General features: G+C 45.7%; 1 protein-coding gene across 3 annotated transcripts in view; it reads left to right on the forward strand.

Moving 5' to 3' along the window:
- The first annotated feature begins 17,433 nt into the window (after positions 1–17,433).
- GRP (gastrin-releasing peptide) overlaps positions 17,434–18,730 on the forward strand; it is an 11,011-nt gene continuing 9,714 nt past the window's right edge. The window contains exon 1 of one of the 3 annotated variants that reach the window (XM_011949383.1): positions 17,434–17,666. In XM_011949383.1, the coding sequence (XP_011804773.1) occupies positions 17,528–17,666 (139 nt within the window). In that variant the 5' untranslated portion in view covers positions 17,434–17,527. The remainder of the gene's footprint in view (positions 17,667–18,730) is intronic. The other 2 variants (XM_011949366.1, XM_011949374.1) reach the window with 2 other exon arrangements.

An 18,730-nucleotide genomic window follows, 5' to 3' on the forward strand; every position in this document is an offset into this window, starting at 1 on the left:
GGGGGTGGGGGGCGGTCCCTGGCAAAACTCCAGCTGGCTTGCACACTGGGGTGGAGCCTCTGGAAGCTCATGTCATTTGCAGTGGGAAAGGGCCTGGCCCTTCCTCTTCCTGTGTAGAACCTGGGATTCAAACTGTGAGGTGGGCACTGCAGCAGCAGAGAACTCTGGCCTTGCAGAGAGTTCCTGTTCCCACTTACTTTCCTTTTCACCAAATAAAACCCTGCTTTACTCATGCTTCAAATTGTCTGCGAGCCTACATTTTTGTGGCCATGGGACAAGAACCCCATCTTTAGCTGAACTAAGGAAAAGTCTTGCAACATTTTTGGCACCCAACGTGGGGCTCGAGAAGCGGTGAGTGAGATACAAACCAAGAATTCTTTTCCCCTCTCTCTTTGGAGCCTTTTCATCTTTGCAGTTCTGAGCTTACAGGAAACTACATTCCCATCCCCTGTTGCACCCAGGGGTTAGGAGCCTTTTCATGGCCTTTCCTTCCTTTTTCAGGATGGACCTGGTGAGCAGCCGGCTTGCCACTGCTCCCTGCTCCTTGCTGGGGCTGGGACCCATGGCCCAAGGGTCCCGCACAGCCAGGTGGCTGGTTCCCAACCATGTGCCATGCAGCCTTCCTCTTCCCCAGCCAAGGGATTTTACTTCATTGGATAGTAATTAAACTTTTCTCCTTGTGAAGAAACCAGTTGCATAAGAATAAGAGGTTCTTTCCCAGGCATTTTTAAACTGTTTTTTTTTTTTCCTTCGCCTTCTCCACCCCATCAGCAGTTACCATTTAGCAAGGTTTTTTCTTTTAGAAGAAGTTTGGCTAGCCTAGGAATGATAAGCACTCCTGTTTATATTCTCTGTAAAGTCTTGGTTGTGAAAAAGGATCTTGTGGGGACTGGGTTTTCTTCTGCCTGTCAGTATGTATATTGTGTGTAATGCCTGTAAAAAGAGCTCTATTACTTTGGCTTAAAGAAAAATGAGTGCTTGGATCAAGTATTTTTTTTAAGGGAAGTTAGAAGCTGTGGTACCTTTCAGTTCACGTGACTTTAATCTTTGAGAAATAAAAACAGCCCTAAAGACTATTGGTAAAACACAGGTCAGATGCAAGGTTTGCTAAATGTTTTGAGGTTACAAACTGCTTTTTGAGTTTTGGAAACTATTTGACTTGCCAGCTTCACAATTGGTAGGGCCTGGGGACATGTGGAACTAACCACAACCTTGGCTGCACTTAGCACACAATAAAAGCGGGTTTTACCCCAAAGTTAAAAATTTCTAGGAGTTACCATTATAATGTGTAATTGAAACTGCTGAAAATAGATTTACATGCAAAGAGTATAAGAACAGTAAAATGTGTTTTTTAGTAAAAGGTTACAAAAAGGCATGGAAATGTAAATTTTTGCCTATGATTAAAGGATTGTTTTGAGTTAGGAAAAGCTGAAGGTTTAAACAAGTGGTGGAAAGATTGTGGAAATTAATCTTGCAGAGGGGTTCTCTATGTGAACATATTGACTAAATTCAAAAAGGTTATAAAAGGTTTCTGTTTCTTTAAATTTCTGAGTCATCATTTTGGCACAATAAATAACTTATGGTAATCTGGATTCTATTTCAGAATATAAAGGGCTTCAAACATATTTGAGAGGCTTCCCAAAATCAAACTTCAGATTCAAAATTGTCTTTCCTGACATCTGGCTTTTCAAATGAATCAGAAGGCCCCTGAGACATCCAGAAAAGAGAGGTAAACGGGATTACTTGACATGTTTAGGAACATGGGATTGCCAAAATGATGTTCAGTCTTCTTTAGGTTACATCTTGGTAAATAATGCTAATATACATGCCAAAATTGTATGGGATTTCTAAAATTATAATGTCTAAGTATATGCTACCAATCATAATTAGGGTTGTTACATTAAGTTATTATAAACTACAGAGATAACCAAACTTCTTTGTCAATTGTGTTTCTAACTGTAACTACCCTGGACATTTCGCTATTCACAGACAGTTGTCTTCTTTTAATCCCTTTCAAAAGATGGTCTACAATACTATAGGCCTTTAACATGTGCTCTCAAATATAGGCTTCCGATAACTTTGGGGATTGTAACATTGGAGTAAAGGAACATGCACAGGACTCATAAAGAGCTGAAGTGGTCATGAACATCAAGCAAAACAAGAGTTAACTAAATGAACTGAACTCAGAAAGCTGAAGCAACCTTTTGACTTTGCTTGGATTATTGCTGATCCTTGTTTTGTTTTTCAGAGTCAAGGAAACTTGCTTTGAACTATTTATGACCTTTAATAATTGAGTAAGGTATATGCCTATGAACAAAATTTGGAGCATGTTTGTTTCTCTCTGTCTGGTTCCTCTAAAATTTGGAAACTATCTGTGAGTATTCTTATGGCAATATATTTGTTTACATCAGTGCAATGATAATCCATTTTTCTTTTGCAACAGAACAAAATTGGAGAAAGTGTTTATTTTACTGAGGCTTTGACTGGAAGGGTTTGCTTCCCTTTAAGGAGTCAGTCTTGATTTGCAGAGACAATAAAAGCCCAGTGGGGAAACTGGAATCATACCCTTGCCAACACAGTACCTATACGTGGTTTCTGACCTGTAGTCAGTAAAGAATGTCACCGTCTAACAGGTTCAGAAACTCCAAGTTTATCTTAGGACCTTAGGAGGAAAGGATCACCCAACTCGCAGGTTGGACTCTGCTTTAAAAGGTCTTATTTGAGGTTCCTTGGGGAACAGAGTTCTATCAAAGCCAATCCTAAAGGCTTTTATACAGAAGTAATTATTCTTGCTGCACTTTATGCCAACAACCAGGCCAAATATAAAACGAAAGTCTATTTTTCAAATCGTTCAGTCCTATGATGATATGTTTTTTCAGCAAAAATGAGGACTGGAGAGAGAGAAATTATGTTTCAAAACTTATCATACATCTGTCATTAAATTCTAAACTCACTAGTTGCTTTTAAGATTTTGCCTACATTTTACACTAACCCTGCTTGTTCCTGTGAACCTACCAGCAGTCTCCAACTGCAGCTCAGAAAGAACAAGAGGGATGGGTAATGTAAAAATCTGGATCAATATTCTAGTTCTGGCCAGGTGTGGTGGCTCACGCCTGTAATCCCAGCACTTTGGGAGGCCAAGGCGGGCAGATCACTTGAGGTCAGGAGTTTGAGACCAGCCTGGCGAACACAGCAAAACCCCATCTCTACCAAAAATACAAAAAATTACCCAGGTGTGGTGGTATGCACCTGTAGTCCCAGCTACTCAGGAGGCTGAGGCAGCAGAATCGTTTGAACTTGGGAGGCAGAGGTTGCAGTGAGCCACGATTATGCCACTGTACTCCAGCCTCGGCAACAGAGTGAGGCTCCATCTAAAATTAAAAAAAAGAAAAAAATCTAGTTCTGAGCAATTATCCTGTAAATCCTGCTGGGTGATGGGATTAAATAGGGTGCCCATAATTTGGAGGTTTCCTTTTTGAGAAAATAAGACCAAGGGAGCTAACCAAAGCCAAGCACAACACATCCAAATCCTAGCAGGCATAACTATAACCACTAGTTTTCTGGGTGTGTCACAAGACATCCTTTTCTCTCCCATATTGGAGGAGGACTCAGTTCCACAGTTTTACCTTAGCATTTGTCTTATGATAAAAAGTCTATGCAACACCCCCCACCCACCGCCCGAGACATATTTTTGTCCCAAACTCAATTCCAAGCTTCAGGCCAAAGCCATAGGAAAGAAAACTGGATTTAAGGGATCCAGAGGCAGATGATAACAGAGGTTAAAAGGCACAGTGCAGGTAAGCATAGCTGATTCCTGCCAATTAAGACAAGCCCAAGCTTCCTGTTTCATGGATAAAGGCCATGTTAGTATCCATGGCATAAATGAGTTCTAGGGAATTCAAGGCTACTGAAAGCAGGGGAGATAGGGTGTACGTGGGTAAGAGTGGATGACTCCCATCCCCGAGGCCTCCCTGCTTCATGGATGCAAGCCGCTTTGGCACACATGGTGGTGCCTGCCAATGTTGCTGGGACTCCGGAATGTGAGGACGGAAGAGGAAAGGGGATCCTCTCCCCTCTCTCCCTCACATACGCTGGGTATCTGCTAGGAAGAAAAGGGAACCAGTGATGCCTGCTCCCCTCTGTCTAGATGGGTAGCCATTCATCTTCAGTCTGTACCCCTTTTGAACGCATCCTGAACCCCTGGGACTCCTTTAAAAGGTGCCTTCTTTTTCGCTTTCTTTTCCTCTGTCCTCTCTTCATTGATAGATAATTGTGTCTCTGTACGGGATACTCCCCTCAGATACATCCTCCAAACCAGGAAGAGTTAATTTCCCAAACCTTCAACTGGCTGGCTTAAGATTGGGCTCAGGGAGAGGGAATCCAGAAGTCCAACATGCCAGCAAAAGGGTCAAGTTTTTTTTTTGTATCAGTCAGGCTTTTAGCCCCTATCTTCCTGGGCAAACTGGTAAAAGGCTTTGGGATTTCTGAGCTGTCCTTACCTCCCCCTTGTTTTGTTCTGATAAATATTTTCTAATAATTCATTTTATCTGTTCTTGCCATCAGGCCATCAAACTCCAAACGGTCATGCAACCAGAGCCTCTGAGGATGGCCCCTTCTGCTGGAAACTCTTAAATAGGTCTCTGAGATCTGACTATCATTTCCCCAAAACAGCACCCCTGTCGCCTTCCAGTCAGCAGGAAGCAGTTAAGATTGGTCTTCATCTTTGGAAGACTGAGGAGGGTGGATTATGAGGTCAGGAGTTCAAGACTAGCCTGGCTAACATGGTGAAACCACATCTCTACTGAAAATACAAAAAAATTAGCCCAGGATGGTAGCGTGCACCTGTAATCCCAGCTACTTGGGAGGCTGAGGCAGGAGAATCGCTTGAACCCAGGAGGTGGAGGTTGCAGTGAGCTGAGATCATACTACTGCACTCCAGCCTGGGCAACAGAGCAAGACTCTATCTCGGGGGGGAAAAAATAAGAATTATTTTCATCCTTATCCTTATTTTAACAGCAGCTAGATGTACTTCTTTACAGTGGGTAAGGAGTCCCTGGTAAAACTCCAGCAGGCCTGCGCACTGGGGTGGAGCCTCGGGAAACTCGTGCAGTTTGCAGCTGGGAGGAGCCTGGCCCTTCCTCTTCCTGTATGGAAGATCTTCCTGTGATTCAAACTGTGAGGCAGGAAGTGCAGCAGCAGGGAACTCTGGCCTGTTCCCAACCCCCCCACCACTTTTTTTTTTTTCTTTTCAGCAAATAAAACCCTGTTTTACTCAAGCTTCAAATTGTCTGTGAGCCTATATTTTTGTGGCTGTGGTGTAAGGACCCTGTCTTTAGCTGAACTAAGGAAAAGTACTGCAACACCAGCACCCATTGGTCTCTGAAATTCTTCCCCTTGCATATTATCTCACTGCCCAGCTAGAACATCAGCTCCCTATGGGTAGGAAATTTTCTGTTTTGATAATTTCTGCATCTACAGTGTCTATGGAAGTGCTTGGTCCATGGTTCAAACACAGTAAATATTTGTTGAAGAAAGGAGGAAGGAGGGGGAAAAGTGGGGGAAAGAAGGGAGGAAGGAGAAGATAGATGGAAAGAAGGAAGGAAGGAGGAAATGGAGGGAGGAGGGAGGGAGAATAAGAGGGAGAGGGAGAACATAAATGGGATTTAGAAATTTAGTACCTCTAGTTCAATTCTCATCCCCATTCAGACTGAACAATGAGGGAGCTGTGGCCAGAAAGGTAAAGTCAACAGCCAGTTGGGGGCAGTTCTCCATGTCTCAATCAGGTTAATTATTTCCTCTTTCTTGGTGGTGATGATAGGAGAGGGAAAGGGGTGATTTTGAGAAGGCCTGAAATTTGACAGAGTTTCTCAGCCTCAGCACTGTTGATATTTTGGGCCAGAAAGTCCTTGGTTGTGGGTGCTGTGCTGTGCGGTACATTGTAAGGTGATTAGCAACAGCCCTGGCCTCTGCCCACTCGATGCCAGTGCACTGTCCCCCTCTACTTGAGCTGTGACAACCACAAATGCCTCCAGGCATTGCTAAATGTCCTGGCGGTGGTGGGGGCCAGGTATGTGGACAAAATTAGCCAAGGTTGAGAACCACTGGAGTATTTAAAATTCGGTGCTTCAAGAGAAGTGGGGGACATTTCAGGCTTTCAGGTATGAAAGCCACAGCACAAACCATGGAGGCAGCAGAAATCTTGGGATCTGGCATGATCCCAAACTCAGAGACAGAGGAATATTCATCAACATGATAACTCAGGAAATGAATGTTCTCGTGGTCTGCCAGCCCTTCCAGGTAAGAAGTTAAGAAATTTAATAAGAAAATTGATCTCTGCACACGAGGAAAGAGAATCTAATGAGCAACAAGCCAGGCAGATTCAAAAGCCTCCAGTTATTCTCCCTAACACAGACACAGCCATTTTTGAACACAATTATGAACTTGAAACCCCACAGGGGAATTCAGGGGAAATCATTGAAACATTTATTTGATGTGAAACTTCTGACCCAAGCAATTCATAATCAATTAAAGGGATAGGGCCTGGAAGATTTGACGGTAGCATAGTTCTGGGTTTTATTGACAAATGGTCAGTACAAGTAATAATTGGTGGCATCTTAAATTAGATCTGAATGTCAATAAAAATCAAGAAGCATTCCACAGAGCTCAGTACCGGAAACTGTATTATCCAATATGCAGTGCTCATTAACAACCTGGAAGAGAAAGTCAATTTGACTTAGATTACATTTTCAGATAACGCAAAATGAGTGAGAAGTGGCAAATGCAAAAGATAAATTAAAGTTAAAATTACCAAAGGGCCTGAATATTTGAGAACCTTGGTCAGAACTCAGTAAGATGAAATTTAACATGAACAAAGAAAATATGACACGGTCAGGCTTGGTTACACCTGAAGGTCCGAGGAATCAGATAGCACACAGAGGGAGGCTGGGGTGGGGTGGATAAGCTGAAGGGAAACTTGGCATTCCTCCCACACACCTTGGAAGGTTGACTTAAGAATTTAGCAGATTGTGTCTTTAAGGAGATTTTGCAGCTGGAGAAGCAAGTCGGTGTTATAGACCTGCCATCCTAGGTCAGAGTTATAGAGTTTTGCTGCAGGAAAATGGAAATTCAGGTGAAATTTGTATCCTAATATGGGTACAAGGTGATTCAGTGCTTTGCACGTCATTGTTCTATCATCGTCATCATCATCATCATCACCACCACTCACCGAGTTCCTATTGACATGCTAGATTCTGTTCTAAGAACTTTATTTAGCTTTGAAAAATCCTCACAACAACCAGATATTATTAGTCATATTGTACAGATGAGAAAACTCACAGAGAGGTTAAGTGTTTTGCCCAAGATCACACAGCCAATGGCAGAGAAGGGGTAGGGATTATCAACTCAAGTTCTTTGAGAAACAAACAGCAGTAGAGGGAATCTGAAAAAAACCTAGGAGAGTCCTAGCAGATTTGAGGAGTGGTGAACTCTGTAGGTAAGATCAGCCCTAGAGAAAGAAAGATAGCATATACTTCCAATATGCTCCTCCCCGTATCATCTAGGAATTTATTTGGCTGTAACAAAATCCTTAATAGTGGCTTAAACAAATATGCGCTTATCTGTCACGTGTAACTAGGAACACAGTGGTGGACAGATAGTAGCAATGATTTCCCATTTCAACAATGCCAAGGTTGAAGTCTCTGTGTATTTCTTGGCCGTTCTCTCAAGATAGCAAGATGGCTGCTAGAGGTCAGTGGAATGTCTACAGTCAAGGCAGGAAGAAGGTAGAAGAGCTGTGCCATCTGTATCTATTCCCTTGATCACAAAGGCAAACACTTTCCCAGAACCCACTGCAGGCTGACTTTCACCTAAGTCTCATTGGCCAAAACTAGGTCACATGGCCACTGCTGTTCAGGGGGAGACTGGGAAAGCAGGATACAGGACTGCCGTGATTGAGTTGAACCATGGTCCATTGCCTGAACCTGGGCCTGGGGCTCTCTGCAAGGAAGAAAGGAAAAGTGGGTATTGGGTAAGCTGCTAATAGTATCTTTTTCTCTCTTTTCTTCAACCAAGCAATCTGATTCCTGCAGTGTCTTGATTTGAGCAGCTGACATATTCTAGCCAAAGCGTGAGCCAGTAGGGGGATAAGATGTGCTATTCTCGTTGTTCATTTTCAGTAGAGTGTATGAAAAGGAACTGAAATCAAAAATCTGTCGGAGCAGGTTCTGGAAAGCTCCTTTGCCAGGGCAAGCACACATGGAGGAGTTTGAGCATTCCCTAGAATAAGGGTCCACCAGGCATTTCTGTGCAGTACATAAAGTCAGAATTAGAGGCACCCCCAAAACATGGAGAAATAACTCGATGACTTCTCCAAACACAGAGCACTGACTTTTGTGTCAGGAAAAGATTCTAGCTGACAAACAAACAAAAAGCAAAATCAAAAAAACTCACAAAAACAAAAAAACTGGAAACACCCACCTATCTGTTGACTGGTGAATAAGCAAACAAATTGAGGGATAGCTGCACAATAGAACACCTGCAGAAAGGAACAGATATCTGATACATGCCACTGCTGCTCTGAATCTCAAAAGCATTGTGGTAAATAAAAGACACCAGATACAAAAGACTGCATACACTAGAGGACCATCTATATGAAATTCTAAAAAAGACAAAACAGATCTAGAGTAACAGAAAGCTTATTAGTGATTTACTAAACTTGGGGGGAACTATCGGAGATGGCAGGAATGTTCAATATCTGGATTGTGGTGTTTGTATACATTTGTCAAAACTCAACAGAGTACACCCTTAAAATGGGAACATTTTAATATGTAAATTATACCTCAATAAAGTTTATTTATATTTTTTAAGTCTGTCTATATCTCCATTTTTATGTTTTTTCTGTTTGCTTCCTTTGTCCCCAGCCAAATTCCTTCTAGAAAATTTCAATTTTGTTTAAGCAGCACTCTAGGGAAAGTGGTGTTTTCCCAACACCTAGTGGAAATGCAGAATGCTACAGGGGCTATGGCAGCATTGACAGTAATTGCCCCAATTCAATAGCAGGAAGAGATAGTGTGATGGTGAATTTTATGTGTCAACTTGGCTAGGCCGCAGCATGCAGATATTTGGTCAAACGTTATTCTAGATGTTTCTTTGAAGGTGTTTTTTAGATGATCAACATTTACATTAGTAAACTTTGAGTAAAGCAGATTACCCTGCATAATTTGGGTGGGCCTCATCCTATCAGTTGAAGGCTTTCAGAGAAAAAGACTGACCTGTCCAAGCAAGAAGGAGCTCTGCCAGCAGACTGCCTTTGGACTTGAACTGTAACTATGTGTGCCTAGCCTGCACATTTTGAACTTGTCAAGCTTCCATAATCACCTGGGCAAATTCCTTACAATAAATTAATCTCTCTCTCTCTCTCCCCTGCCCTCATTAATTTATATATATACACGCACACACATCTGGTAGATTCTGTTTCTCTGGGGAACACTGACTAATGCAAACAGGTAACACCATGGAATTAGAGTAGTGAAGCTCTAGGGCCTCCATGTACAAGTTGCCACTCCAGGGTTAGCCATGAAGGGTGATACTTAGAAAGGAGAGTCTGCACTGTACTGCCGGGGTTCTAATGCCAGGCAGCTGCTTGGCCATGGACAATTGGTTACACTTTCCAAGACTCTTCCATTTCAAGAAAGAGACAATAAAACTACCTACTCATCGATAAGGATTTAATGAGATATTAATACAAAAACTTTGCTATTATTGATATTTACTACCAGAGGGTGACTCAACTAAGGTCACACAAAGTCTCCCAACTTTGGGGGCAATACTCCTCTCACTTGATACCTATAGAGTGTCCCTCCTTTGTCTTCAATGACATCTGAAGTGGACCACACTACTCTGAACTTTGAGAGGGCCAACACTAGTTTCAACTTGGGCCAGGTGCAGTAGCTCACATTTGTAATCACACCTTCCCTTGGGAGGCGACAGCAGGACGATCACTTGAGCCCAGGGGTTACAGACCAGCCTGGGGAACATAGCAAGCCCCTGTCTCTACAAAAAAAAATTAAAAATTGAAAAATAAACGAATTAAAATATCAATTTTGGTGGGAAGGATTGTCATGGTATTATAATATTTGGTACCATGATAAGTAGTCTTAGGATTTCTGATAACTCATCTGAGTTGGCTTTAGTCTTTCTGTCACCATGGTAGGCAGGCTGTGAATAACCCTTCATATGCATGATACTGCTTCACTGTCAATGTCCATCCCTTCCTGGGCCTTCCCAGGGGGCCGTGCAGGGAGGTTTTGCCTATTCTTGGCCCTCCCAGACACTCTTGTTTCTGCCATAATGTAATCTACGGGTCTGAAAATCTGGGGGCTGCAATGCTGGGCACCATCAAGAAAGAGAACAAGAGAGATGGATGGATGTATCTTGATTCGATAAGTCAAATCAGATTAAACTAATGGCATTTCGGAGATTTTTCTGAACGCTTTTTTCCTTAGGAACTTGTTACTGAACTTGGTTGCAACTTTTCTTGGCTGAAGTTGAGAGACTGTGGCTGGGAGAAGCCAGCTACCTGGGGGTGGGATAGGAGTGCGGGTGGGAGGGTGGGAGTGGTGATTCAGGGATAATCACTTTACCTTTGTGAAGTCAGCTCTTTATGTAGAGATATGAAGTTGTTTCATACTTGTAGTCTTTTTTTTTTTTTTTGAGATGGAGTCTCAGTCACCCAGGCTGGAGAACAAGTGGTGCGATCTTGGTTCCCTGCAATCTCCGCCTCCCGGTTCAAGTGATTCTCCCGCCTCAGTCTGCCAAGTAGCTGGGATTACAGACATGTGCCACCACACTTGGCTAATTTTTGTATTTTTAGTAGAGACGAGGTTTAGCCATGTTGGCCAGGCTGGTCTAGAACTCCTGACCTCAAGTGATCCGCCCACCTCAGCCTCTCAATGTGCTGGGATTACAGGTGTGAGCCACTGTGCCCAGCCAATATTTATATTCTTTTTAAATTTTGTCCTGACAAAGATAGGAAGAAAGGTAGGATGAAGGGCATGGCCCCTGCGGATGGATCCTTAAAAGAAAGAACAAGAGCTGCTCAGCCCCGGAATGCTGCCAGTCCCACCCCTTGTGCCATCACCTACTCTCTGATCCCTCTCCTGCCTTAGTCCTCACCTTTGTGTTGTCTGAGGAGTGGGTATAACATTCGGAGCCTCCCAGCCTTCCAGGCAGGGTTGACCCAGAGTGCACAGTGGCTTTCATTGTCTCAGGCCCGGATCCCTTGGCCAAGAGGCCTAGGAATATACCTGTGGAAAGTTCTGGAAAATAGTACCCCTTCCTCACCAAGTCCCTTGACCGATGCTCAGTTTCTTCTGGAGGTGATCCAAGGAAGTGGCTTCTTTGTGGCCACACTTGGCACCCCTGTCTCTCACTTTCTCAACTTTAAAGGGGAAATAATCACGCTGAAGGGTGCTCAAATGGATCAGCTAGGGTGGGGAAGGGAGGAAGGATCATCCCATGCGAGGAGCTGTTGATGGCACAGGAAAGTGTAGCACAGAGAAGACTTAGGGTGGGCATGACAGTGTCTCAAGGACTCCTCAAGGACCAGAGGGCAGTGCAGAATAGGACCATGTGACAGGGGAAGAGCTAGGGAGACATATTTAGGTTCAATATAAGGAAGAGTTTGCAAAATTCAGTTTTCTCCGAAGACGAGAAGAAGTGAGTTCTCCAGCACTGGAGATGTTCAAGAACACCACGAGCACTAGGCAAGGATGCAATTAAGGAGAATGGGCAGTTAGATTAGATGAATGGGTCTCGGCTGGGGGCGACTGCACTCCTATCCCCAGAAAGGGACAATGGCAATGTCTGGAGATATTCTGGTTGTCACAACTGAGAGGTCCTACTGGCCTCTAATGGATGGGGACCAGGGCCACTGCTCAATATCCTGCCATGCATGGGACAGCACCACCACAAAGAATTACCAGGTCCAAAATATGAATAGCATTGAGGTTGAGAAACCCTAAATTAGATAAGCTGTAAAGCCTGAGTGGAGGGTAATCGCCCCCTCCCATCTGTCTGGCAACCCAGAAGACTGTGAAAGGGAATCAGCGACATGTTGGGAAGAGCTGGATTTCAAGCAGGACCGTGCAGTAAGATTTTCAAGTAGATGAATCTCAGAAATATATTTTCAGTTTCAAACATTGTGGGTTATATTTTGGGATGCTGGCCATTTCTGCTGTAGCCAAAACTATGAGCCTGTCATTCTCCACACAGCAAATTTTCTGTTCCCACCATTTGTAGCTACTTCTGTGTACAAGTTAGAAGGCAAAGATCTAGAGACAGGATGGGCTAGGGAGTGGAGAAGAATAAAAAACAAGCAAACAGAGGAAACTACGGTGAGGTTTCACTCAAAGGCCTTTAAGAATGATCCCTGATATCTCTTGTAAAATTATCTTTTAATCCCCCTTTTATGCCTGCTGGGTAGTGCAATTTGTCAAACCCCAGAAAAACCCTAGAATTACAATGAAATTCATTGTTACCAGATGCGTGAATCAATCAGATGGCTCTGAGGTCAACTCTTGGCTCTGTCAATTACCATCTGGGCCTGGGCAAGTTATTTAACCTTTCTGAGCCTCAGTTTCCTCATTTATAAAATGGGGTAAATAACACCCACCTCATGGGATAGCTGTGAAGAGCACATGAACAAATGCATGTAACAATCACATGCAGTCCCTGGCACATAATAAGTACTCACTAAGCAGCAGCTATTACTTGTATGATCTCCTTCTCAGGAGGCTTAAATAGCACAACACTGGATTAGGCCTTGAACAAGAAAATGATGCTATCTTGAAAATCACAATCTAACACAGAAATTAGCCTGCCCTAATTACAGTTGTCAACTATTATTAATTTAAAGAATAAGTAGCTGCTGGACAACAGGTACACATGATCTCATTTAACTGTCCTACCGTCCTAGGGAGGGAAGCATTACCAACTCAATTTACAGATGAAGAAACTGACATGCCCATGCTAAGTGAGGTGCCTTCTCCTAAATGGCCGAGAAGGAATTGGAACCCAGGCCAGCCTGACTCCTAAACTCCTCACCACTGCCTCCTTGTTCTCCGTCATTTCCCTGCTTGCTCTGCTTCCTTCACTCCAGCCTGGACCTGGGAATCTTGGAGCATCTCATGGCAGCAAGACCTGCCCTCAAAGCCTTCACTGGCTCCACATATAAATGGCCAGTCACAGCTTAAGGTATTTCCCCACACTGAGCTATTTTCACTTGGCAAAAATAGCCACTAAACTTAAGCAGAGACTCTCAGCCTGGAATCCCCAAAAAGCAATGGCAGAGATGCGTGAGCTATTTTCCATATTTCAAAAAGCCATGAAGAAACTAAAATGCAATCGTTCATTGATTTATATTGGAATTACATCGACTCTCTGTGGTGATACTGGTTGTTTCAACCTGATTAGAAGCTCTGATTGATAGACGGTTCCTTATGTCTTTGATGAATAAAAAACTGGGAAATCTAAATATATATGGCCTGTTGCACAGTTAAAAGCTCATCAAAGCCTGAACTCAGCCATGCATGGTAGCTCACGCCTATAATCCCAGCACTTTGCAGGGCCAAGGTAGGAGGATAGCTTGAGCCCAGGAGTTCAAGACCAGCCTGGGCAACATGGCGAAACCCCGTTTCTACAAAAAATACAAAATCTAGCCAGCCATGGTGGCATGCACCTGTAGTGTCAGCTATTTGGAAGGCTGAGATGGGAGAATCACTTGAGCCGGGGAGGTCAAGGCTGCAGTGAGCCGCAATTGTACCACTGCACTCCAGCCTGGGCAACAGAGGGAGACCCTGTCTCAAAACAAAAACAAAAACAAACCCCAAATCACAAAATACCCCTGAGCCCCATGGGATGAAATAACTTTACAAATACACTCGGTGATGAACTATCCAGGGTCACTGAGCTAAAAGGTCACAGCATAAATCATGGAATAACAGGCACTAGTTGGTTCTGGTAGAGTTTCTCAGCTATCTGTCAAACTTCATGGACTCTTTCTTCCACAGTGATGCAATCAGAGCCAGGCATAACTGATTATTAAGACTGTAACCCCCAATCTCTCTTGCAGTTGGCTATGACCATGTGTTTGACTTTTTACTAACGAAACACGAGCAAAAGAGATAAATGCTTCATTTTGGCTGGTATGTTAAGAGAGCGGGTGTGCCTCCTCCATCTTCCCCTTTTTGGCAGCTGCAACCCAAGCCGTGCAGACAAATAGGAAAGTGCTCATCACATGTGGTCCGTAGACCAGCTGCTCATCCCCAAACTATTTGTTTCCCATCCACAATGAGATAAAGATCTTGTGCTAGGACACAAATCAATGACCTCTCTACACACATTGTTTAGTATAGCTGACATTTTTCTTTCATAGCAAGATGCTCTTCATGAAGGAAGCAGTGCATTGACTTACATTCTGATGCAAGCTCCTTCTCTCCCTGCAGGCCAGCCCTTTGAGTAGTGCTGATGTAGGGAACGGTAGCGACTGAAGGTGGTATGAACCCAGGTTCTGAATATCAATATGGAACAGAGCTGCCTGCCAATCTGGAACACCTGCCCTGGACAGAAAAGAGAAACAGACTTCTCTTTTGAATGGGTCACTGCATTGCAAGTTCTCTGTCTCATAAGAGTTCAGCTTTCCCCTAACTACGTCAGTGTTAATCATATTTACCCAGCTGTCTGTAGTGAGGATTTTAAGAGGTGTATGAGAGGACGCCCAGCCAGGATCTACTGGGGCTTATTCCTATCAACTGAATCAAACATGCAAAGGTTCCATTCTCTAACTGGAAACAGTTCACTGTCTTTTCTGGTGAGAAGTTTGGATTCAGCCTCCTTTTCCTGGAGGACAATGTATCGATTCAAATCTCTTGAGTTCCATCTTTGTGCCTAAGACTGGGCCAGGCACTGTGGATGCAGTATCAAGCAAGATGACATGGGTGCTGTCCTTATAGGGTGCCACAGCAAGTCATGTGGCCCAGCCGTGGTCTGCAGGCAGGAAACCTGTAGGCTGGGGTGGCTTGGGAGCAAGAGCTAAGGTGAGTGGAGGGGCCTAGACATCTCCTGGCCTGTAATGGACACAAGAAATAGTGTTGCCCGAATTAGCAGAAGTGTTTTGCTTTCTAAAGAATTATTTCTACACTTGAATGTCTTTACAGTGGCTTCCCCTTAGTTTCATGGGGATGGTGGGAGGTGGAGGATTTCATTTGAAAGACTCTAAAATAATCTTGGTTAACCTAAAGAGAAAGCATTTTTCTACAACTTGATTTGGAGAGATAAGAGTTTAATGCGTCTCCAAAGATCCAGGATTGCAGAAGGCATTTCTTAGACCTGGGCATTTCTTAGGTTTATTGTTCATTCACCAAATACTTCTCAAGCACCACTCTGATCCAGGTGCTCCACGGACACACAGAGGAACAACACCAAGTCCCTCTTTTGAAGCAAGCTCACCGCGTGGGAGGCAGGAAGCCCAGGGATGATCAGTTGCCTGCCAGTGGAACACTTGCCTACTGACAGAGCCTGGGGACGAAATGCAGAGAGGCTGGGAACCCAGGAGGGATGGAGCCCAGGCCAACACGTGGGCCTTTTTCTTTTGATTTTCACTTGAATCACTCCCTGAGGATAGTATTACTGTATTTTGTTGGAGGATAGTATTATTGTATTTTGTTGGAGGGTAGTATTATTGTATTTTGTTGGCTACCAAACTATTAATGATCTTAAAATTAACTTTCTTTCTCTTAGACCCAGACATATGCATGAAAATACTCTTCAGATCCAAGAATACTCAGTCATGCAATGTGAGTGTGTAATCACTTGAGAATGTATTGAAGGCCAAGCGCGGTGGCTCACGCCTGTTATCCCAGCACTTTGGGAGGCCACGGCTCACTTGAGGTCAGGAGTTCAAGACTAGCCTGGCCAACATGGTGAAACCCCATCTCTACTAAAAATACAAAAATTAGCTGGATGTGATGGTGCATGCCTGTGATCTCAGCTACTCCACAGGCAGAGACGGGAGAATAGCTTGAGCCGGGGAAGCAGAGGTTGCAGTGAGCCAAGATTACACCATTGCACTCCAGTCTGGGTGGCAGAGCAAGACTCTGTCTCATAAAAACAAAAACAAAAAAAAGAATGTATTGAATCAGCAGATACTCAGACACAAGTGTATGTTTTCAACTTTATCAATACCAATATCAATACCTTGTTGACATGGAACAGTAAAGACCCACCAGGGAGGCAATTAACAAGCATTTGGGGAGGAACAGACCTCACCTATTCCAACCACACGGCCAACTCTGGCAGCCAAAACGTGGGCAACAGCATCCTACCAGCTTCTATTTATTGTTGCATTGCTATGGTGCTGATCCCCTTTGTATCCATGGTATTTAGAACCTCGGGGATTGGGCTGGTGACCATTCTTTAGATCTGAGAACAGAAGGAGCAGAGGAACGTTGAGCAACTCTAGAGGGGTATGTATGTGGCAGTTTAGGGACAGTTTGAGCTTTCGGGTAGAGGCAGCCTAGGGAAATCGGCATAAAGCAGTTTCTTTCTCTATTCCATGGAAGCTGCATGCTTGTGAAAAGGGCCAGGTGTCTTCTGTCTTGCCATGCAAGTGGGCAGGGCTGCCTGGGAATACCAGGTGGGTTAAGGATACTGCCTTTAAACTTAAGGTGGAGGGCAGCAGGGAAAGACAAGAGACAGAGACAGAGACAGAGAGAGAGAGAGAGAGATGGTGGGGTGGGGAGGGAAGGGGAGGGGAGGAGAGCTGCAAGAAAAAGGCAAGGTCCAGAGAAAGAGAGAGAGATCTGCAAAAAGGAGGCAAAGTCCCGAAATCTATGGACTGGGACAGCAAAGATGTGGCCTACGAAGAGAAAGGTCTGGAGAATCAGAAGGCCTTTCAATGGTGGTTCTAAATCCCTCCAGCAAAGCCCATCTATCTTTACAGCTCACCCTTCTCCATCTACACCACCCCCCACCCCTCCCGGCCCAGATCAGGCAGCGGGGTCGCCCTCTCCAGGAATTTCAGGGCAGCTAACACTGGAGGCGCCGGCAAGCCTGGAGTGGGAGGAGTTCACTAAATTGTGTTGGATGTAAGGCGTCGAGGACCGGAGGAATTAATCCGATGTGGGGAAGGCGGACGGGGCTACGAGTTAAAAAGAGGGGGCAATGTACACTCAGCCTTTTCGTCACTCGGCGGGGAGATGGATGGTTTTCCGGACCGGGCGTCCCAGCGCCCCGGCTAGCTATAGGGAGACGTCAGAGCGCTCCGGTCCGCGGTAGAAGAGCCCCCCAGCCCCCCCGCCCGGGCTTCCATATAAAGTAGGGGCCCTAGTGGAGGCCGCAGCAGTAGCACCAGCGGCTGCGGCGGCGGAGCTCCTCTGAGGTCCGGGTCACTAGTCGCTGCTCTGCCAGTAGGGCGCACAACCCAGCCTCGCCCAGCGTCTCCGCCGCGCTCCAAGGGCTTCCCGTCGGGACCATGCGCGGCCGCGAGCTCCCGCTGGTCCTACTGGCGCTGGTCCTCTGCCAGGCGCCCCGGGGGCGAGCGGTCCCGCTGCCTGCGGGCGGAGGGACAGTACTGACCAAGATGTACCCGCGCGGCAACCACTGGGCGGTGGGTGAGTGTCCTGGCCGCGGGAGCCGCGCGCTTGGCCTCCTCTGGATCAGCCAGCCAGAGGGGACCTGTCTCCCCATTTCTTTGCGTTTCCCGGGCCCAGCTTTGGGAGCTGGGTTTGCTGTGACCCTTCTACCGAAACACCTTCCCGATTCTCCTAAAACTCCACCTCACCTTTCCCCATTCTAGGGAGCCCATGAGTCCCTCACCAGCCGCAAGCTGGTCCCCTGATCCTTTCCCTCTCGCTTCCAGCCCGTGTCTCCCCGTGTTCCCCAGGGCACCCGAGCTCCCAACCTTCAACCCCGGTGCAGATCGTCTTGCCTCTGCGTGCATCCTACATCTCCTTTTGTCCGCCTAGTCTCACCCTGTCTGGCAGGGTACTCTCCTAGAATAATCTTGGGGAGCGTTGTCCCTTAAGAACATCTCAGAACCCTGGTCCAGCTCGGTGGCCTCAACACCGACCGGCATGGGCTGAAATCTAAGCTGCGCCTATGAGCCCCGCAAAGCCACAGGTGTGGGGACCTCGGGCGCAGCGCTCCCGCCCTGGATTTCACATCTGTTCAGTGCGCAGTGCCCTGAATCCCGCCTGTCTGTGGCTCTCTGGAGTTTCCACAGTCCTTCTCTTCGCTTTGCAGCGATATTCTTTTCCCTGCCCTTTTGTCCTCCCTCTTTCCAGCCTACAGGCTCTGAGCTTGGGGAATCTCGCCTGCTCTCCAAGCTCATCCCGATCTCTCTGCCCCTCTGAGCTCCGCTCTTCCTCCGCCCCTCTAGACCCACGACTTCGCCCTTTCCCCTCGCTCCTTTCCCATTCCCTCTGCAACAGGTCCTGCTCTCTAGGCACCGGCTTGGAGGCTCCCTCGCCACGGCCCCCAGAACCCGGGCGGAGAGGACGGCCGCGCTGCGGGTGGCGAGGGCGCCCGAGGGTGGGGTCAGGATTCTGCCCGGCGCGCACTCACTGCTTTCGCTCAGCTGGGAGGCAGGAAGCGACCCGTAGCCTCGGCTCACCCAGCATCACCCCGGGGCTCTCGGCCTCGCCGAGCATAGCTTCCAGCAAACGCAGAGCATCCA

The sequence above is a fragment of the Colobus angolensis genome, unplaced genomic scaffold (genome assembly GCF_000951035.1).
Source record: "Colobus angolensis palliatus isolate OR3802 unplaced genomic scaffold, Cang.pa_1.0 Scaffold108, whole genome shotgun sequence".
Lineage (NCBI taxonomy): Eukaryota > Metazoa > Chordata > Mammalia > Primates > Cercopithecidae > Colobus > Colobus angolensis.